The 23,558-nt window shown below is 38.4% G+C and overlaps 2 protein-coding genes across 2 annotated transcripts in view; one reads left to right on the forward strand and one right to left on the reverse strand.

Annotated features, from left to right (window-relative positions):
* The window catches only part of LOC139698587 (neurexin 1-like), a gene marked incomplete at its 5' end in the record, with an annotated part of 306,469 nt that extends 301,895 nt beyond the window's left edge, over positions 1-4,574 (forward strand). The window contains one exon of the mRNA XM_071597430.1: positions 915-4,574. Coding sequence (XP_071453531.1) covers positions 915-1,753 — 839 coding nt within the window. The remainder of the gene's footprint in view (positions 1-914) is intronic.
* Positions 4,575-11,798: 7,224 nt separating this feature from the next.
* On the reverse strand, positions 11,799-20,569 carry LOC139698588 (uncharacterized). Its single transcript, XM_071597431.1, has 5 exons — positions 20,555-20,569; positions 19,795-19,977; positions 14,548-14,786; positions 13,421-13,593; positions 11,799-11,893 (listed from the first exon to the last, which is right to left on the reverse strand). Exons 1-5 carry the CDS (start codon positions 20,567-20,569, stop codon positions 11,799-11,801), a joined length of 705 nt encoding a protein of 234 aa, XP_071453532.1.
* Between the last annotated feature and the right edge of the window lie 2,989 nt (positions 20,570-23,558).

A 23,558-nucleotide genomic window follows, 5' to 3' on the forward strand; every position in this document is an offset into this window, starting at 1 on the left:
AATGATGACAGTGAGAAATCATTCAGAAACAAAGTTATGGTTTATTTTAAGCTAGTTTATTCCTTACTTATGCACAATTTGAAAGCTGTCATTCCAGAAACTTAAAAAAAAAAGGTTTTATCTCTGGTGAAGTATTTTTAATAGTCTTTAAGGTATACCTAAATTGATGCATTAATTTAGATATTTTATTTAATTCGCCTCATTGTAGCTTCAATCTACTCCTATTAACAATGGCATATTGCATTTATATCTTGCAACCCAAAGTTTCATGCACTCTGGTCATGTGAATGTTTTCATTTCCACAAATTTCTGCACTTAAAATAATATCTGTGCACATAATCTTTTATTCAGAAAAGAAAAATAAATCATAATTATTGCTTGAGCACATGGTAGTGAGACAACAATTGTATATGAAATATCTATCCTTTAAAATCTCATTTTAATGAATTGGAGATATGCAGAAGCCCATGAAATTCAGTGTTGTCGCATTCTATTTTCTGAGAAGCTTATCACTTAGATCCACTGAAAAATAAACATGATACATGCATGGGTATGCTGATTGTCTAAATTTGGATAAGTAATATGAATATTGAAACAAAAAGACAGATTTTCTACATTCCCATGTTCTTGTGGTGTCTTTTAGTAAAGTGCAATGACAGATTGATGAGATTCCTGCTAGGGATGATCCTAGTATTAATTTTCACACAAATCAACACAAAATTATTCGATTCCTTTTCAAATGTGTTGGGTTTCACACCCTTTACAGCGTAAGGAATTTTCCTGTGTCTTGCTCTAACTTTTAGAACATATCAACCGACTTATTCACCATAAATTTAACATCTTACATGCATGCCAATGTGTATGTGAGCCATTTGTTGGATGAATTACTGACATTCTTTGCTTTACCCTACAAGGTCCAACAGCAGCCACAAGTGAAGGTGGTAGCACCATTGAAGGCATGACAACAGAAGGCGACATAGAGGGCAGCCCAGTGCCCACCTCCCCCTCCTCAGCCTCCTCCCCATCCTCCTTCCCCCCCTCTCAGCCCCCTATTGTCTCCACGGAGACCTCATCCCCAGACTACTACTACCCAGGCAATGCTTCCTCCTCCCCCTCCTCGCCATCATCCTCACCGCCCGCCCCAACCTCCCTCTTCCCCTTCCCCTCATCCACGCCCACCACCACGGAAAGGCACCTCTTCCCCCAGCCCCCGCAGCCGCCCCCACCACCACCGGCACCCCCAGAGCCCTATCCTTCTCGTCCTACAACCATCTATACAGCAGGCACCGGTGGAACCAATGGGCGGCCCAGGTTGCAGGACCGCATCTCATCGGAGGCAGCAGAGAATACAGCTCTCATCATCGGAATCATCGCAGGGGCCATGATCGCCATAATCCTCATCATCCTCGTAATTCTCAAGTTCAAGAACCGGACGGATGGGTCGTATAAGGTGGACGATGGAAAGGTCTACGGAACTGGGTATGTGGGAGGCGTTGGTGGTGGGGTAGGTGGGGGTGGAGTAGGAGGAGGCGGATCTCCGGCCGTCAGTACGGCCCTCCTTCCTGCCTCGGCACCCGGTGGTGTGCCAGCCTCATCGGTGGGCGGCGTGGGGGCCTTCGTAGGAGGTTCTGTGGCCAACCAGATGAATGGCAACGTTCGCAATGGTGACGGCAAGATGGCGGCGGGTGTTGGGGTTACAAAGCCACCAGCCAAGAGACGTGAACTGAAGGACATCAAGGAGTGGTACGTGTGATCAACGAGGACCAGCAAAGGCCTCCCGGGAAGAGGAGAGAGATGCGTCGAAGATGAGAACGATCTATGTAAACACACACACACGCAAGCATATGCATATATATATACACACATATATATATCTAAAATAACATACATATATACATAAATATACATTTTTAAAAAATATCCAGTGAAGATTCTACAGCATTTGGTGATGCCACTGTTGGGAAAAGAATCGGGAGAGATGGATATAACAAGATCGGACAAACTGTTGGGAATTGTTTGCTTCATTTGATGTCAGATGGAAATGCACGCACAAATGAAAGTCATCAGTAGAAGCAGAACACTAAAATCCTCAGAGACAGAAACAGAGAGAGTGTGGAAATTCAAGAGAATATGTTCTGAATCTTTTTTGCACCTTGTTGCTGACCACACACCTACTTTCCCCTCCCCTCTATTTCCTTCATCCCTCTCCCCTCCACCCAGGCAATGCTCCATTGGCCCTAGCAGTTGGTGGTTCTTTCTCTCTCTCTTGGTGAAATGTATGTTGGTATAAACAATTTCAATGTAGTGCTGCTCTGAGTGACCTGAGCAATGTGAAGCATTAGAAGCGGTGCTTCCACAGTGTCCTGACCTCCCACTGTCACAGTTGGCATCACCTCTTGTCATTGTCTTTCCTTTTTGCCTAGATATTTATTTGGAGATTTACATGGCAGTTGGCCTGCAACGATACATTCGTGCATATGTGATTTTTGTGTGTGGTTGTGCAGCTGTCTCAGAGAAATCACAGGAGCCTCATTTGTTTTGTAGAAAGAAAATATCCCCCCCCCCTCCCCACCACCGATGACCTATGCTCGGGAGCAGGAAGGAAAGGCTGTCGAAATTTATGTTTTGATGCTCAAAAGAATAAAATGGCATTTAGTGTTACCAGTGGTGATCAATCATTTCAAAAAGAGGACAGCTTTGATGGTGCACATTGATTTTGAATGCATTTAAGGAATTTGTGCTATGGCCAATGGTCTTGAGTGTAAAGGAAGCATCATTCCACTCATCACTTTTACTCAAAGGATTTGATCTCTCTCAGAGCACAGGACAAATAAAATGTGTTTATCTGTGTGTGTGTGTGTGTGTGTTTGAGTTTGTGTGGGAGTGTGAATGCATGTCTCAGCCATATTGGGCTGAAAATTGAGAGAAAGAGGTGCTTATATCCTTTTTACGAGGATTGCACTCGTTGTGTAAATCAGTAAACCTGCTATCCATGGTTCAAAAGACAAAACATGAATATCCCTAAAGAAATAATACTGTACCTACCTATCCGTGTTCTGTATTTACCTTTTCTCAAATTTAGAGTATGGTGCTCTCGGCTTTTTGTCTTCACACAAAACACTTGAGGGTGGGAGAGGGTGAGTTAAAACAGCGTTACTGTCAGGCATGATGGGACCACTGTGACCACCGTCAGCAAACACACTTCCTCTTGTTGTGTGTTGCGTGCACACGCATACATTGCTGTGCCATTGTGAGGAGGAGCATCAGGCCGGATCGTACGTCACACCTCCAACTCGTATGCACTGCCAATTTAATAAATTAATTATGCTGAATCATGAATACATGCTCATCCCTTCATGTTAAGACAGCAGGAGTAAATAACATGAGCTTGCTTTAATGAAAATCGTTCCAATTAAAAAAAAAAAGTATTGATAAAGAAATTGGGTCACTTAACAAAAAGATTTCTGGGGAAAGGGGTCACCAAACCTATTGGGCCCACAGGAAATAAAAAAAACAGTTAGTTCCTTGAAAGCATTTCCTTGTCTTGGCTTGTACCTTGTCCTCGTGCTACAGTTACAACACTTTTGCCTGCTAGACTCTTTATCTAACGACATCTCTTAATTTATTTTCCCCCTCATTTAGAGATGGGAGAAGAAAGAAGTCACAGGGCAATTCAGAAAAAATTTTACCAAAAATTCAGGCGGTTAAAAAAAAAATTGTTGTAAATTTTGGTGATCTGCAAATAACAAATCAATTGTATTTTGGTCTCTGGCAGCACCCAGTCAGCTCATGTAAAACTCTTGGTGTAATACCTCCATGCATGAAGGTGGAGGATCCCAATCCTAAGATGTTCTAAGCCCCTTATGTTGTTTAAAAGTCTTGTGAGTCTTTTAATTGATCTTAAAAGCTTTGAAGAATTGAATGAATAAATGGTCAAAATGCTTGGCCATCACCAAAGATTAAATTTCCTCCATCAATGTGCTCCTATAACTAAACCCAAAAAAGGTTTCCCAATTTTGCTGTGTGTGGTGTTCTAATGTTTTGTCTGCATTAATCTGTTTATCATTCTTGTGCTGACTACTCTATTGTAATAATGTTTCAATCTGGTATGCAAACCCCTATCCCAACATGACTAATGTTGGCTGTTTCTAGTCTCCATTGAAATTCATCGAATACTAACCTTGTCCCATCATCCATCACTGCCATTCACGATGTTAAAAAAAGGCAGCATGAACAATGTGCTCTCTCCGAGATTGAAGGCATTCTTCAAATGAATGACTGCCTTTGAAAAACTGGACTACTGTGAGACTAATGGATGTTTTGATTTTGAGTGCACATATGATCCATAAGATTGGCCTTCAAAAGTGAGTGTTGAAACCCTGAACCTGTCGTGATAAATATTTCATTTGCATTTATTCTTCTTGTTTAAAATGGCAGTTCAAACCAGTTGCTGCAGTGATATCTGCGATTTTTCAGGCGTACATACACAGGACCCTGTACTTTGTTGTATAGAAATTCGAAGTTGTACGTCTTTGTTGTTTCTGCAAAATAAAAAGTTGTTTCTTTTTTATCAATTTTTAGCCTCCTATTCCCTGCTAAGTGATGGCAACAGCTCCAGATATTGGAATCCAATAAAAATTAGTGGTTATTTAACAACATGTGTAAAAATACTCTTTTACAATGGAATAGTTCTCGTTTTCTTTCATTTACTATAGAATCTCAAAATTCAAGAGATCAAAAAGCTTGAACTTCAAAATATCCATGCTCAAATGGTGCTCTGACAAGAAATTAAAACTGTGATGCTATTCTGTCTCACCATTCAAATGCGTACAAGGCAAATTGACGAGTGATGATTTTGTATGATTTTTTCCTGATGATTATGAAGGAAATACTTTCTGTCATGAGTATTTGGTAAAAAGTATGAATACAAGTACCAATACCATGGGCATGTATCTGTGCAACAGTGGTATTCCATCCATTGACCACACCAATGAAATCAGCATAGCCAAATATTTCAAGTCAGATAATATTTAATAGCACCATTTTTCAATTCTTTTTTCTTTTCCTCGATTGAGTTTTGCAAGACTGCCTTGTTCTGCTGCTAATCTTACTACTTATATGTAAAGTGGTAATAATAGATTCCGCTTCCTGAGCTCTGGTTGGGCTCTTTTCCGTTACCTCTCAAAGAATACAACTCGATCAAGTCACCTCAATCTTGGTAATGACATATTTCCATAGAGCATGCTCTAAATTAATGCATGTATCTTATAGCTTTATAAATCAAAATCACCATACCCTCAGTTAATAATAGTCAATGGTTATTATTCTTGAATAATGGAAATGGTAGCAGCAAATTATTTGGGTAATTGTCTCTGTTACTTCATATATGAATAAGATATTTAGTATGAAAAAGTGCAACTTACATACATATACTGCCACAAATAATTGGTTATCATCAAAATTTGAACAATAAATTTATAAAAATCAAATTTCTCTATCAATGGTATATTAACTAGTGGTTTATACTCTTCAGTCACAAATTCAGCATTTAAAAAAAGAACTAATTTCTGGGGACATTGACATGATTTTTTCAAACCGTTTTAACCATATCATCCATATATTATAAGTTTCAGAGCACCAGTGATAATATAAATCCCTATCTTACCACTCTTCAGAACACTGCCTTACAGCTATCAATCTGCTGCACACGCCGGAACAGTCTTGAGACATGTGCAGGTTGCGAATGAGTCTCCTATCCCACCAATCTACTCCTTTTTTCTGACATACAATCATTAATTCCTCCCAAATTCACTCTATCAAACTCTCTCTTGAAATATGTGAAACAGACAAATACATCATGATTGCATTATATGTACCTCTCTATCACTGACTACATTGCTGCAGTGGCATCAAGCATACCTTTCCCCTTCCTGAACCCAAACTGATCATTCCCTAAGTAATAATTTTCCCTGCCTCTGTACTCTTATTGATGATCCTGAGAAACACTTCTGGAATAATACTTGCTCTGTAATCCTCACAAATTGCTGCCCTTGCCCTTTCTGCTATAGGAACAAACAATGATCTGAAGAAGTCTTCTGGCTAAATCCCTCCATCAAAAATACCTCAAATAAGGTAATAAAAACACACATTTTCTTAAACCTTTAGATAGTTCCGTGGGAATTTTGTCCACCCGCATGGCCTTACTTGATTTCAACTTCCTTTATTCCTTTTCTTACTCGCTATGAAGTTAGTAGAATGAAGTAAGCCTGGGCCTAAAGCTATCCACATTTGCCCCATGATATTTCTGTGTCTAACCTTATGGGCCTATATCTTTGCCTTAGAGTTCTTGACTCAAACCCAGCGTCAGCCTACTCTAATCGTAAGGTGCCAAGGGGTCCGTAGTTTAACGTCCCATCCGATGGATGGCTTTTCTCTGTCTTAGTAAATAAGAAATTGTTAAAGCTAAGCTATTTACTAAGAAAAATTAATCAATGCACAAAAAAATTGACTAGTTTCAGGCGTGATGTGGTCAAATCCGAACATAATAGAGAACTTATAGTATCACTAATCCTTTCTATATTATGTTCAAATTCCACTGCTATCCGTTCTTTATTCCTCAATTCATTAGTCATTTATTTATAATCTTAATACCTATGAATGACTAGTTGCCCTCTGAATCCCTGTATTTTCCATCGCAAATCCAATTTTTACTTTTTTTTCATTCCCAGCGTTTCATGATCTCTCGCCATCTTGGCTTCTTCCCCTACTTGTTTGCCCCTTACTGCACCTGTTCCAAGCACACTTCAGTGTGTGCCCTCACCTGACTCAAAATATGGACTTTGGTTGCCAGGGTGGATCTATTAGAAATTTTGAATGGTGTGCAATAGTCACCCGTGGATCCCTTGGAACACAAGGATGATCAAATCCAACCAGACTCTCGAGAATAAATGCTCTTATCACATTGTACCCTCACCCGAGAGAAAGAATTGTGGAGATGTAAGCCTACATTGCCACCTCACGCCTGACGAGTGGAACACTCACTCAATCGGTTAATGCACTTCCAGTTAGATGATGAGAGCAGGAAGAGCTGGGCTCACTTCGCAAGCCAATGGGAAGGTAGGTGCATATCAGATGTCTTCAAGAGTTTGAGAACTGGAAATTGTAATCCTGAACGTCAAATAGCAGCTATGGTCATGCTGAACGGTAAACTCAGGAAACAAATTTGATAATGGGGTATATTTCATGGAAACATATCATCCTTATCTTTAGATCATGCCTGGTTTAGAAAAGGGAGGATCAAATTGGTGCTCTGGTTAGTGTTTTGACTTCCCACCACAAGGACCTCAGTTCAAATATCATGGTGACCAGATTTCTCATGGGTACCCTGATCTCTTTTTGGGTGCAATGTTTAGAGCACCTCAAGTGGAGTTTATTCATTTAACCACTTTATTGAGACAAGATTGAGACTTAATTCCCTTCTTCCACCTAACCTCTAAACATCACATGACCCCCTTGTACCTTTCCCCATGAGTAGAATACGAATGCCATCAGCAGGGTTTCTCCTTATCATCTCCTGAACCTTCCTCTACCATATTATCCACCTATCCTTAGTGACCTTAGCTGTCAGTCTAAGTCATTCACCTCACACTAATAACTATCACCCAAAATAGTGAAGTACATTACCCATATGATTATTTGGACTGATTCTGTCGTTGTGACTGAGAAGAAATATTCATCCTTTCTCCTCTCAACCTTCATCCTAGAAAGTGGAGATGATGTTTTTCAATTTGAATTTTAAAACTTGAATCTAGGAATGGAAATTTCTTGCAATGAAAAATTAGCATATATGTAATCCATGGGTATAACTCATTTGTAAATATTGTGTTCAGGTGGCAAAAATATTTAGATTAACAATGTTACCCATGCTGTTACATCAAGTATCAAAGTAAGAAGTGAAAAACTGATCTGAAGATGCAGACAGTATAATCAGAGAAACACTAATGACAGATTTTAAAAAAAATATTTTGATATTTATTAGACTTCAAGGCATAACAATGTATTTTATATTTGACGTCATCAGCAAAAAAGTATAAATATAGAATCACTAATAAGCAGCAACTTCCATCGGCCCACACATCTGTATGAACTTAAACAAGTTTTCTGTAGCCCTTTTAGGGAGTCCACTTTTGAAATGGTGTGCACTTGCTACACATTTTCCTTATCAGATTTCAAAATTTGATCCAGAATCCATACCTTTTCTCGGAAGATTCATGCTCCTATGATTTAAATGCCATCATCCATCTGTATCTCCATTAGAATCTTTTGATGTTATTTCCATAGCTGCCATTTAATAAAAGATGGTTTGCAGGAATCATGTGGAGGTATTTTAGCAAGAGAGCGAATAGTCTTTTGTAGTAGTAAGATTTTTTTGATATGTGGGGTATTTGGTTTGACCCCATGACTCAGCACCATAATTCAAATCACATAAAAAAGATGGCATGGTAAAATGTGAAAGGATACTCATTTGAAATGAGAAAGTTGAGTTTTCTTAACATTTAAACAGCTTTATGCAGTTTATTACACATATGACTGTGTGGGTCTCCCAGTTAAGTTTTGTATTAATATGAATTCCTAGTATTTTAGCAATTTCAATTCTAGTTATTTTTTAATTAAGACTGCATGCGATTAGCTGGGTTTTTTTCAATATTTAAATGTAAATTATAAATATTAACCTTTCCTTAGCCCATCTTTGGGTAGCGCTAAATCATGCCTTGGTATCTTCTAGACTTTGACATTTTTGTACAAAAATGTTCTCATTTGAATATGAAATTCATTTAGATTTCATATTAAAGTGCAAATCATTAATTATGATGATGAAAAGTACTGGGCCAAGCACAGAGTCCTGTGAGACACCGCATTTTATTTTATGATTAACAATCATCAAGTTCAACCAATTGGTGACGATCAACCAAATATGACTTCATTATTTTCAGTGCAACTCCCTTAACACCATGATATTCTAGCTTCAATAGCAATATTAAATGATTAACTAAAACAAAAGCCATACTAAGATCACATAGTGTGACAGAGGCTGATTGCCTTTCTTTGAATGCATTAATGACGTAATTAACCACGGCCTCTCCGGCCATAATTTTAGATTTCCCAGATCTAAAGCCATAATTTGATTTGGAAAACAGGTTATTTGACTCAAAAAAATCACATATTTGTTCTGTCATTATAGCCTTCAAAATTTTACCAAAAATAAGAACTTTGGAATTGAGTTGGTAGTTAGTTGAATCATTTTTGCCACATTTCTTATTGGCGGGTACTGTTTCTGAATATTTTAGAGCTGTTGAAAAATCTCCTGTCTCAAAACATAAACTGAGGAACAAAGCTAATGGTACTTCAATGAGAACAATAATGTCCTTGAAGAGGGAACTATACTGGCCATAGATATCCTTACAGTTGGATTTTTGAAATTGTTTTACAGTTTATATAATATCAAATGAGGTAATAAAATTCCATTTAAAGCTTAAATTTTTGGAGAAATATTTTGCAGCATATTGTCAATATTGCTAGAATCAGCTTTTTCAGAGAATGAAGTGTCTTCAACAGATTTTAAGAAAAAGTTGTTCACAGAATCTGAGGTAAAAGGAAGATTTTCTTTTGAATTACCATGGCCAACTTATTCATTGATTACTGCCAATGCTACCTTTTTTTGCACAGTTAATAAAGTCCTTCGATGTTTTATTTTTTTGCACAGTTCATTAAGTTTTAATGACCTCTTCCTTGTTTCAATTGAGCCTCTTTGGTGTGCAGGCTTACACTGGTTTTGTAATAATGGTGGTAACTTAGTAAATCATTTCTAAGAGCTAATAACTCCTTAGTATAACACAGATTGTTTACTTTTTGTGATGTTACAGCTCAGTATTGTTTTAGAAACGTAATGCTCAAAAATAGTAAGGAAATTACCTAAAACCTTGGAAAACTACGTTGCTCGTCCGAGCAACAGTGTAAATACCATGCCAATTGATACCATATAGAAGCAGTTTGAAACTCTCTTAACCTTTTACTGATGTGGGTTAAATTTTATTGGTTTGACTTCTATTTGAGAATTTCTTTGGTTCCAGTTGATTACAGAAATGTTCAAATGCTTCATTAGGGGAGTGATACACAGAAGAAATGATCAGATTCAGTACTTCGATATGATCACAGATGTTCAAAATTTCATTCCATGCAGACTTATATATAATGATTTGGGCGTTGAGTAGGTGTGTTCAGCAAAGATTTGTCAAAACTTTGAAATGTAACGTGGTTTTTCACAGCATAGAAACATTGTCAATGAAGTAAGATAATAGGTGTTTAGTGAATGCTTTTGAAATGTAAGTGTTTAGAAGGATGGATAAGGTTAAGTGGACCACAAGAAAACAAATGTAGTTATATATGGAGGTAGGGGAAGAAAGGGGATAGTTGGGAGAAATTACGTGATAGGAAATGTGGATGCTTATTATTTATTGGCAATAGGATGCTGAAGACTGAAATTGGGATGGCTGTTATGCAAGTGAGAAAGGAGTGGGAATAGAATAGGTATGTTAGCCAGAATGAAGGGAGGAAGAAGAAGTTCTCTCAGGTTTCCCACCGGGTCAGGTTGCATTACATCGACCTTTTGATGGCTGACTCTGCCATCGAAACGTCGATGTACTGCAACCTGACCCGGTGGGAAACCCGAAAGAATTTCTTGAATGCCATACCCCAGGAAAACCTAAGATCCCTCAAGGAAGGAAGAATTATGTGGAATTGAAGAGGGGCTTATAGTATTGTTGGATGTCAGGTTGTGTTTTGTTAGGAGAGGCAAGGGAATTATTGCTGTACTGTTTGATAGTTGGTGTTCAACCAATACCTGCCTTAACCAGTAGATTACCGATAGTAATAGTAATGATATTAAAAATGCATGTATACGCCTTTCTGTGCAATGTCTTGCACTCTAATGCTGGAGTTTTGCAGGGTTCTTTCGTCTTATAGAATGGAATGAAATACTATTTCTTGAATGCGAACTGATGTGATAGTGCAATAGGGGATTAGACAGGTACTTCATATTTTATGGACGGTTTACTCATTATTGTCCAAAATACTAAAATTAAAAAAAAAATTAGTAGAAATACTTTATTGCTGCATACAAATGAGGTTAATATAACAATGTGCGGTCAAATATGCGTAAAACACTCATCTTCACATAGAAACGCTGTGAGCGTAACGCAAGGAATATCGTGCCGAGACGTCAATCCACGAATCTCGCTGATGTTTAGAAGCAACCGCGCCATGTTTAATGAAAAGTATCACCAGAGCATAATGACTCCATAAAATTTCATCGGTGGAATTTGCATCTGATTATTTTTTCAAAACAATGCCTGGTCTTCATTATTTACTTTCTCAGGTTCGTCTTTACGACAGAAAGTTGTCACTATTCACATTAGGCAGATGCGTAATTTGGAATCCATCTTGAATCTGAGCGCACCAGTCAATGTCATGACAAATTGATAAATTCTGACAGATTATAGATAAATCATAACAGTCTGTCATAATTTAACAATGGTTAGTAATATATGTTGTGTCGCTAATTATCTCCGTTCTTGATTAGTACTTTAAAAGCTTGTATTTTTTATTTTTTGGAGGTATATTTTAATTCAACATTTTAAAATTATGTGATTTAAGAAGATAATCTCTATGATATTAAATGAAAGAACGCCTTTTCAGGACATTTCTCTTGTTTCGTGATGTAGTTGGGTATGGCTTTGTGATTAAGAGATCCGTACATCCGCACAATTCTGGAACCATTCCTGCGGTCCACATCCATCAGCCGTGGTGCCGTCATCGCAATGTCCCCACCGTGTAGCTGGAAGAAAACGATGACGTATATTTTAGAATTATTTTCACGCAAGAAGGTTTAGTGTATTTATCGTCCATGCGAATCTTTTGTTTTCTTGCCGAATGCATCAGTCAGTTAACCCTCGAATGACACCCTCGTCTTCCGCGAATTTTTATTTGGAGCTGTTCGATTTAAATGAATGAGTTACCACTGCTAAATGTATTACCTATTTTCTGCATATAGACTTTGCCAAATTGATTGTTACGGCATATCAGGAGTGTATTTAAATAACTCCATCGTTTGTGGCCTTCGGCGTATATTAATTGAATTTGCACAACATATTAAAATGAAATAGTTGACTTTGTAATTCCACGCACGAAAGTGTGTGGAACTCCATCGTTGATGGCTCCTTTCTACTGTCGCTCGTGCCACGTGCTGTGATTATTAAGTTAATAAGGCTGATTGAGCAGTTCTCTGTTTAATGTGTCCTCTTTCTTCTGGTATTTGTTGGCTTACGTTTCGAAAGCATGCGTAAAACAATTTTCTATCTCCTTAGTACTCTTTCAGTTGTCGTAATAGTCATCTTTTATAGTTCTAAAGGAAAAAAAATATTCATAGCAACTGTTTTCAAATTTAGTTTAATGACTTAAAAAAACCTTTAAAATTGATTGCTTCGTGTATCTAATATTATGTTGTTTAGGCCTCCATTTCATGTCCATTTCACAGATTTAAGCATTCGTTAACTTGTAGATTTCCATATTCGTAGAGAGGGTAATGGCGAGAGTATTTTTTCAGAGAGTTATTTTCCCTGCAATAATATGACGTAGTGAACGGCCATCAGTTACAGGTATCTGAAATCGTTCCTTAAAATTTCAGGGAGACTTTCTTAAGGATTTCGAATTGTTGCTGATCCACTTGATGTGTCACCTTAGCTCATGTATTAAAGAGAAGTGATGAAATGATATATGCCACCCATTCACGAGTAGTTCGTAAACAGATATGATGTGAATACATGCACTTTTTAGGTACTACAAGGTTCTTCTTCACTTTTGAAACGTTCTCTAAAAATTATTTTGGATTATTTATGAGGTACCAATTCTCGAAACTATTCGACTTTTTCTCATTTTCCCAAAAATGAATTAATATCATTTAAACAAGGGCAGGCATGTGCTGTTATGTTGGCACTATTACAACTCATATTATTGCGCACATGATATCTGTTTTTCACGAGAGCGACATGTACGACTTTATGCATTATGAATCCTTAATTATTCTGGTGGTAAAACTACTCCACTGCCATTAGAGCATACCCAAAACCTTGATTTTGATTATAACTTCTGTTTAAATGAAATGGCAAGGCCCTGTTTTATCATTGTCATTTCATTTCCTGCACTTAAGAATACAAATTGCGAAAATTTTATCAAAATGGCATGGCAGCTCGGTGCAACTCACTTAAAATAAGTACCACCGAATACTATATATATATATATATATATATATATATATATATACAGAACATTTTCACCCAGGCGCTACGAAAGGCATCATCCTCACCTGTGATGTAGCGCCACTGAAGGACACACCGTTCACAGCGAAGTCCTGACGGAAGTATGGCTTTTATTTCAAAAGTTCCTCGGTCGTGCGTGGGAAGAAACCATTTGTAACCATCCGGAGGAGGCTCGACTGTAGGACCATGTATATCACTTGGTATCGTTGGTAACAGATACCTGAGGTGAAATATATAGATCATTAAAATTTTTAAATTTAGTTTCGTCTTTGAAATCGTTCGTAGTTTAAGAGATAATAAATAACATTAGGTAATGTGGCGAAAGATTCAGATAAGTGAAGATATCACGGCGAGTCGAATCCAGGGTCGTTTTAACAAATCATTAAGTGTATTCAACTAAGATTTGTCATTGCCTCCGTGATGGATAAGTTCCACTAAATAAAGTCGGAAACAGTTTTCTCCATTAGTACTTGTAATTGTGGTTTCATAATTGGAGGTTAATACTTAAAGACAGTGACGAATTACTTGTAGATCTAGTTGAACGGAATAGAACATTATCAACAAATCAAGCAATAGTGTATAACAATAATAAAATTTGACTAAAAAGTGACTTTCAATTCTCGCAAATAATTTTATGTTAATCGGAATAGTATGGATTTAACCAGGAACTCAAAGTACGTGAACAAATTTTATTCTTCCTTTGTTAATCGAATTTATTGACACATATGTTTATTAAATTAGCAAGATATGTCGTATATTTGCGAGCAGTCAAAATAGCATCATAGCATTACGATGCTATTTTACATACCAATACTCGTATGGTAGACACCCTAAAATCTAATTCTAATTTTATTTTCTAGTGGCCGGCGATATTTTTTTCACACGCATTTCAAGTACCCGAAGTATGGGTAACGAATTTTAAAACAAAAATCATATGGAAAGCTTGTCGGAAAAATTTATAGCACCTATTGTATTTTCTTAAACCAAGAAATCGTAAGGAAAACATGCATAATTTTTGTTAGTTTTAAATTCAATTTCTGAATTTGTGGCCATTTATAAATTCATATGGTAGCCTCTAAATATTACTTTGTCATATTTTATAAGACGTTGATAGGTGCGCAAATGAGCTCTCATTGGAAAATCCGTGAAGTAAAAGTCCATTCCAACTACTTACCTATCCAAGCAGTCCTGATCTACCATCTCCTTGGGTCCGACGGGGCAAATGCGGAATTCGAAGTATCCCCAGTGGTTCGTTGTCAGCTGGACGCTAAGCTTGACGGTATCCCCTGCGGTATAGTTGGCTGTTATGATCCCCAGCCCGTAAAGACCTCCCAGTTCGTTCGGTCTTGGCCGCTCCAGCTGCCAAGGGTCACCGCATTCTCCACAGTTCCCACCGTTTTTTCCGTACTGGACCTGTCCCGTTGCCGAAACATTCCCTCAATTGAATCAAGTTTCGAAACATTTTTAAGTGTTTGGGATGCCCATTTAAGATGCTCTTTAACTTCCCCCTCTCGTAGTACTGGGAAAGGTTTTGCTTCGTTGAAAAAAATTAGTTTTGGGATTTAAATGGGGATAGTACGTGTTTCAAGACCATCTGAACATGTTTTACTCTTTCCCGAAAAATTTCCGTGTAGTGTAGATAGTTTTTTTTGTGTGGACGATAACTCTAAAACTATTACAGATGGCACACGTATTTTTATATTTATTTTATATCAAAATTGTATGAAAGGAATTCATTTTGGTAAGAATAACAGCCTAAGAAAGTGTCATGATTTTTTTATGTCATTCAGAGGCGCCGTCACAAAAATATTTTAAAAGAGTTGGAGATTATAATATAGTTGTTTTGTCTGTCTTTTTACCCATGATCCACGAGACATTAAAAAAAGAACGGGAAGCCTTATGTCGATAGAATTAATCTCTTACGGCTAGTAATATTAAATGAATGAAAAATTCCAAGAGCCGTAAACAGCTTACCTTTCTAAACAAAGTACAAATGAGATAAGTTGGCTAACGCCACAAGTCAGGAAGGGGTAAAAGGTAAAAAGGGAAGGGATAAAAAAGGTGAATGCGAATACACGTATTTCGGCCACAAAGTAGCCCTCTTCAGCGTACTGAAGGGTAATCGTTACGACAATACAAGTCAAAGTGAGGGAAACCTTATAACTATTTTTTCTGTGGTGCCACCTCTTCAAAATTACTTAACTTTAGCCTTGCAGGGGCAAAGATGAAAATTTTGGAAAGACCTAAGTAATTCTGTAAGTGGCAAACTGCGGCTGAATTTGTCTCAATGTGATTCAATATTATGAAAAGTATCCGAATGTGTGTGCGTATATATATATATATATATATATATATATATATATATATATATATATATATGTGTGTGTGTGTGTGTGTGTGTGTGTGTGTATACATATATATATATACATATATATATATATATACATATAAACACATGTAGATTTTTAAAACATAGAAACAAAGGAAGGACACCCACATATGTACGAGGGTCATCCGGAAAGTAGTACCCGTTCGTGCCGCATGAAGTGCTGACGACGCGAGTAGCCGCTGGACGAGGTCAGATAGCTTCAGTGGCTTGTCTGCCTTCTCTGAGCCAAGTTGCGTGACGCTAGCATTGCCTGTGTTGTTTCTGTGATTGTTTACAATGTTTAAAAAAATTGAGAACGCCGCCAGTTGTGAAGTGAGGGCAGTGATTAAATTCCTCAATGCAAGAAACGTTCGCCCATGTGATATTCATCGCCAATTAAAGGAGGTGTATGGAGACAATGTAATGGACGAGTCGTCTGTTCGGCGGTGGTGTCGCAACTTCAACATGGGGAGGGGGAACACACACGACGATGAGCGTTCGGGGAGACCGTCTGTCATTACAGACCAACTGGTGAGCTCAGTTGACGAATTCGTGAGGAACGATCGGCGCGTCACAATTGATGACATCTGTGAGCATTTTCCCAATGTTTCTCGAACAATTGTTCATGAAATTGTTAAACACCATCTGCATTATGCAAAAATTTGTGCAAGCTGGGTCCCTCGCAAGCTTACAGATGAGCACAAAACCAAGCGTATGGCTGCAGCACTGACGTTTTTGGGACGTTATTCTGATGAAGGAGACTCTTTCTTGACTCGCATAATTACTGGTGACGAAACATGGGTTTGTTATGCATCACCTGAGAGTAAACGACAGTCAATGGAGTGGCATCATGCTCATTCACCAAACAAACCAAAAAAATTCAAGACAGCTCTGTCCACCAGGAAACTCATGGCAACCATTTTCTGGGATCGACGAGGTGTATTGCTTATTGATTTTATGGCCCGTGGAGACACTATTAATGCCAATGCGTATTTTGAAACATTAAAGAAATTACGGCGGGCAATACAAAATCGGCGGCGAGGTCTATTGTCTACTGGTGTCATTCTCGTTCATGACAATGCCAGGCCTCATGCAGCTGGGATAACACAAAAACTTTTGCAGCAATTCAAATGGGAAACTTTCGACCATCCACCGTATAGCCCGGACTTGGCCCCTTCAGATTTTCATCTCTTTACAAAGCTTAAAGACTTTTTGGCAGGAAAAAGATTTGACAGCGATGAAGAACTTAAAGAAGGAGTGACCCTGTATCTCAATGAGCTGGCGGCGAAGGACTATGCAGCAGGAATACAGAAACTTGTCACACGTTATGACAAATGCCTTAATTTGCTTGGAGATTATGTTGAGAAGTAGTTTAAAGTATCCTCTTTCAAATAAAATTTTTTATGTTTGTTAATATTTACTTTTGTGTCTTTATTTCACGAACGGGTACTACTTTCCGGATGACCCTCGTAGTTTTGACGTTTCGACAGCACGACCGTTGTCATCTGAGTGTTGTGTCAAGAATGTAAGATGCCACGTTCCATGCAGCAACGATATACATAAAATCAAGTGCCAAGCTCGGAAAGCCAGGCTCAGGGGCTGAAACAATGTCTCAATGAAGTTTTCCGCTGACACAAGATGTTCCGGTAGGTTGGAGAGGATGCTGACGGCGAAGAACGAGGACGTCCGTCAACGGCACAGTGTGGCGAAAATGTGCAAAAAGTGAGAGCAGAAGTATAGGGTATTCCAAGAACCACAGTGGATTACGTACTTGCAGGAGATTTAGCCATGAGAAAGGTGTGGTCCTCAAGGAGCTGTCGGAAGATCAGCAGACTCTCGCGTAGCAATCTCGTTATCTCTTGGATCTTGCCCGAGCAACCCTACAACCTTCATGTGGCTCCGTCGGCCTTCTTTTTTTTCCCAAGAATGAAAAAAAGCTTGAATGGCAACCATTTTGGAACGCTGGATAATGCCAAAGAGGCCGTGACGAGGAATCTGAACCAGATTCCCGTCGACGCCTTCCAGGAAGCGTACCGCGACTGGCAGAGCCACTGGCATCTGTGCCTCAATGTACAAGGGTGCACTTATGAAGATTTTAAGTAAATTGTATCGTACTTCGATCTGAAATGATTTTTCCCGTATTAATTCTACTTATTTTTGGGACAGATCTTGTTAATGGGCAGGTTGAACTGCGTGCGCTCTACCATAACTTCCTCACTGTGCTCTATCCTCACTGAGGAAAAAGTCAACGGGCAGAGCAATGTCTGCGATTACCTTCTGACTGCTCGCCACCTCCTGAAGATGAACAAAAAACGCGACAGTACACGGATTTCTAAATATTAGAGGAGACTTTGACACTATTTATAACTTATACACTATAATAACCCTAAATCTGTGTCTAAGTAATTTTGTTTTTTAAGGAATCTTGAATTATTTCGGTTCCTGTTATACCTTTGACGGTTGGTTTAGGCGTAGGGATATCAGTTCACATTGTGCCCCAGGAAAGAAGCTAGCAGTTTCTACACTTTGTATTCTTCTTTTCTCTTATTCAAATATGGTATTAGTAAGGTGTACTACTACCGCCGTTCAGGTGCCCAATTGTGAATTGGTTCCGGGCGAGGTGATTCGGTTTTTCAAGGGCGGTAGCCCCTAAATTTTACAAATATCTGAACGAAAATTTATAGATACGTAATACAGGTAAAATCAGGTAATGCGGGACGTGTATAATAATTTAATCGCGGTATCGAAGTAAAAGATGAATGGCTCACTTGAGCAGGATAGTGGTTTTAAGTAGGGAAATAGGGGACACAGGCTTACATATCCGTTTTGGCCAAGAGTACTATCCAGTCGCAATATCTTCCAGTTAACAGATGAATACCAATTGTGTATTTTTTGGGTTCCTGTGATATGGACACTGGGGTGGGTAAGGGACGAATGACCCCGGGTGAAACGCTGCGGTCTTGCATTCACTTGTGGTCTTCACACGTGACCATTAAAGAGTTTAAAGTTCTTTATCCCTAGACATTCGTATTTACTGGAGGCGTAGAATAGTGAGCGGGGTGTTTTGCTGTTGACTTTCAGGGATCAAATCCGTGTGGCGTCTCGGAGCACTCCCAGCCTCATGTATTTTTAGGATCACATGTTTCTACGTTTGGGTGAGTTTGTGGGTTTGGTGAAATTCGAAGAAGGCAGGACAAATGGATGAAGGAGGTACTAAGAGACAATGGAAAGCTAAAGGCAGTAACAGAATACAGGAAAAGTGATTTGGAGGATTGTGAACAATAGACTTTTTTAATAAAATTCAGGGAGGTAGAATGTGTGCTATGTTAAACAAATGGGTTAGTGTAAGATGGGATTTAAGGCTTTTTTGTGTTATTCTGGCTAGAGATAAAGAGTGCAGTGGTGTGAGTTGAGTCAGCTACACCGAAAACCTGCCTTAAGGTGGTAGACTACACTACTCTTAATAATACTATATGTTTTTAGAAAATCGAATAGTGAACCAGGCACAGGAATCGTGTTTCCAGTTTTGGGACTGAGTACATTTTACACGCTTTAGGTGGGTGTATTGTAAAAGATTAGCCATTCCTTCGCACATAAAGCGAGCCTTTGGGTTCCTTTATTAATTCTGTTTTTCTACTAGCTAGACCCAAGGCTGGGAATCATTCACAGAGGGAAGGTTAAATTACAGATTAAATCTCTTGAATTAATTGGAAGGATTTCTCTTTAGCAGTGATGTTGAAAATGTATTATTACCCCCATTTCACTACAGTAGGAGAGATAATTCTAATAAAATGAGAGAGATTAAGTGTAGGACAGACAAATTTAAAGATGTCATTTTTTCCATGAAAATTAAGGGATAAAAATAATATTGCTCGACCGCGGTAGGATCATGTTCGGATTAAAATCGGTCTGGTGTGTATTCACCCCCTGCCACACACCCTAGCGGTGGTTTGCAGGGTACTAAAATATCTAAAATGCCAGAGCCGGTTTAGCGCACGTTTTTCAGTTGATCGTCCTCAGGGCTTTAAAATATTCGGCAAGCACTTAACTTACATCAAAGCCTCCGCAGAAGAGTTCGTTGTCGTTGAAGTTCTTTGGCGTCCCGTAGCCAAACCGCCACATTGACGACCTTTGCGGGGGATCCAGGAGCATTCCATGACCGCTGACCCCAGCGGCGATGAGGGTGGGCGCCAAAAGCAGAAACCAGCGCATTTTTACAGCGTAAGCGTTTCGTTTCTGGTTACTCAAAGAAGTGTGCGAATGAATTTATTGCCCAGAATCACAGATCTCATTGTTCTCTTGCCATCTGTTGTTTCGTGCGCCTCCCAATCTTTTCTATCTCCGGCGATCACAGATTAAAGCATTCAAGATATAGCGGCCGATATTTCGCGAATTCTTGCCCTAGGTATCTGTTGGGTATGTTGCGAAATTCGTTGTGCAAATGGTCATTGTTCTCACGTGATTTATCAGATATTATATCGCTGTTCGTCCGTGCAAAAGAAACAAGACTTATCTTCATTGTGATTTACAGTGACGATGTTGTTTACTGGTCCATTGTAGAGATGTTTTATGGATAAATTGTTATCGTTTAACGCCTCGATTTTGGAACATTTTTTCTCATGACATAAAAAATAATTTATATAATTCTAAGTTACACGGAAAAATGTTTTGTATATTTTGTTTTCTAAGTATTCAATTATGTTTACTACTATTTGCGTCGTAGAATTTGGATCCTTCGATGATATGTAGTCTTTCATGAGCATGACTTAAGAAATATTGCCATTTACGTCGGCTGGAAGAGAAATTCTGATACCTGATCCTGATTCATACTGTTTATGACGCAAGATCTGGTATCGGAATTACTCTTAAAATAATATCTTGAAAAGAGATCACTTTTTGATCATTTATTTCTTTAAGATAAACATTTTTATAGGACCCTTTGGATCCAGCAAAACATGTTGCATTGTTTAAATAATGTCAATAATATTAATATTATTAAAAATTAATCATATATCCCTTGGTATCATGAAACAAAATTTTGTTCTCAGATATAAGAAGTGTGTCCAAAAACTATCCGACCTGTGTTCATATCTCCGCATTGGTGCTAATCTTCGTGGTGGCATCCTTCGAAGTAGTCCCCATTTGATTGAACCACATGCTCCCAGCGCTGCTTCCACATCTTAAAGCAGTCCTCGAACGCAAATTTTGGAATGGCGTTCAGCTCGCGAGTCGCATTACTCTGAATCGTCTCAATGCCGTCGAACCGCTTTCCTTTGAGTGCCATTTTCAATTTTGGGAACATCCAAAAGTCGCAGGGAGCTATGTCGGGACTGTACGAGGCTGGCAAAGCTTTACAATCTTGTTTTTTACCTAAAATTGCCGCTCAAGGTTCGATGAATGCGCTGGTACGTTATCGTGGTGAAAAAGCCAGTCATCGGTTGACCAGAGACGGCTCTTCAGGCAATCTTTTCAGAACTTCTACGTAAAATTATTTGTTGATCGTCTGACCTCTTTGGGCAAATAAGTAGTGCACAACACCCTCATAAACCAAAAAAATAATATTAAAAAAACGTATGTCGGATAATTTTCGAACACACCTCGTAATTCTGTTTAATCTTTCAATTCATCACACGACTAATTAGGCGTATCCTAAGTGAGAGAGGACAGGGTAAAGATAAATCGTAATATTCAGGTCAGATGTGAGATAACTGGAGTTTAGTTTCTTGACTGCTTTTTTTATCGTGAACTGGCGAGTCTGCTGCCTCGGCCATCTAAGGGGATATTTAGGCTCATCACTTGCCGGATAGTAATTTAATAGCAAAACAATTGGAGTTATGTGGTATTCCGAAAGTAAAAACGACTATCAGGAATCTCTTCTTTCTCTAGGGAATAAATAATACCTATATCCATGTTGCTGTAGCATTGTGAGGTAAACTTCATGCATATTCTGTGCTTACGAAAAACTGTTCTTTGCATTGCTTAAAAATCATTTGTGAATCCTGGCAGATATTGAATAAATAAGCTACGGGGAGTGAAACCGGTAGTACTCGTAATAGCATGGGTTTAATATAGTCTCAATAAGTAATCGATGGATGGAGTGAGTTGTAGAACGACCTAGATGTTCGAGTACCCTATTAAACCCAGATTTACTATTACAACTTCACGTGGGTCATTGGGTCATAATCGTGATAAATAAACATCCTCATCACAATTCATTCGTCGTGGAATATTTGCTGTAACTTGAAATATAACTGCCCCTAACGGTGTCCGTAGATCGTGGCCATTTTTCGAGGAGTGTGATGGGTACTCTCGGGTGGCCGGAGTCACGAAGCGACCGACGTTTGTGAACCGCATGTGTTGCGGCATTTATTGTTGGGTCTCACTGAGGAACCTCCCGAGTGTCATATTTGCCAGGCGCCCTTGACCAGTAAACACATCATAACGGAATGCATCTATGGATCAGAACAGCGGAGATATCATAGTATTCCCGGGGAAATATATGTAGCCCTATGTACGGTGTTGTCGCCAGTAGCAGCGTTTTAGAATTTTTATGACACATTGATCTATGTAGATGAATGTATATATATATATATATATATATATATATATATATATATATACATATATGGATACATATATTTATATATATTGTATATATATATATATGTATGTATATATATACATATATGTATACATATATGTATATATGTATATATATAATATATATATACATATAAGTATATATATGTATATATGTATATATATATATAGATTATATTATATATATATATATATATATATGTGTGTGTATATGGACAGTTTTAGTCAATGTATTTATTGTTTATATTTTGTTTCGTTGTTTTGATTTATTTTATTTTATATGCAATACTTTTAAGCTTCATGCGCTTGGACCGGGAGCTAGTCATGTCAACCGTTGACGCGCTCTTAAGCAACATAACCGAATAGGCTCTCCCCCATTGAAATATCTGTTGTACCTAAAATATTCAATGCACTTGTGCTTAATATTTCACTGATTATTTTGTCTGTTTCCAATATATCTTTCAAACCAACGTGCTTTGAAAACTAAATATCTCTAATTCATAGTCCCAGGAAACTGACCTTGGAGCATCCAATTTATTTGGAACCTCAAGTTTGTTGTGGTGCTTCACGAGTGGACGCTTCTCGCACCATTTTTGTTTTTCAATGCACGCCACTTTTGCGGTAGTTTTCAGACTGGTGGCCAGTGACGAATACGTGATTAGGGCGTGGCAGAGGAGGAAGGACAATTGGGCAATGGAGTCTTCAGCCTATTTCCCCTTCTCCCGTGGTCTCTTTTCCCCTCTCTCACGTTTCAATTGCTTTTACTGAATCTTCCGGGAATGCCACGCTTTTTTGAAACTAGGGATTGTTAAAATGTACCATAAAGCAAGGCAATTCACGAAAAAAAAACACCTGGCCGAGTTTGAACGAAATGCATGCCGAGTCTCGAGCCACTCGAAAGACAGCCGCTATTAGTATTTATTTACCGACAATAATTATTCACAATCATCATTGTTGCTCGTATTAAAATTAAGCTTTGTGAATTGAAGTCCACGAGGATTTCCCGAATATCTTTGTCTGTTATCAACCGGAAATGATTCCTCATCGCATAATGTTATTAATCTTGGATTCGTGAATCTTGGTCGAAGCAAAATGGTAAGCAATAAATGCAGTTTCCTTGTACTGCGGAATCGAAATATTTTGATTCTCTCGTAAGAGTTTGCAGTGTCTTGCATTGAATTTCAACTTTTCCAAGCAAACCAACAAGTTTTGTTCTG

The sequence above is a fragment of the Hetaerina americana genome, unplaced genomic scaffold, assembly GCF_022747635.1.
Source record: "Hetaerina americana unplaced genomic scaffold, ioHetAmer1.1.p SCAF_9, whole genome shotgun sequence".
Classification (NCBI taxonomy): Eukaryota; Metazoa; Arthropoda; class Insecta; order Odonata; family Calopterygidae; genus Hetaerina; species Hetaerina americana.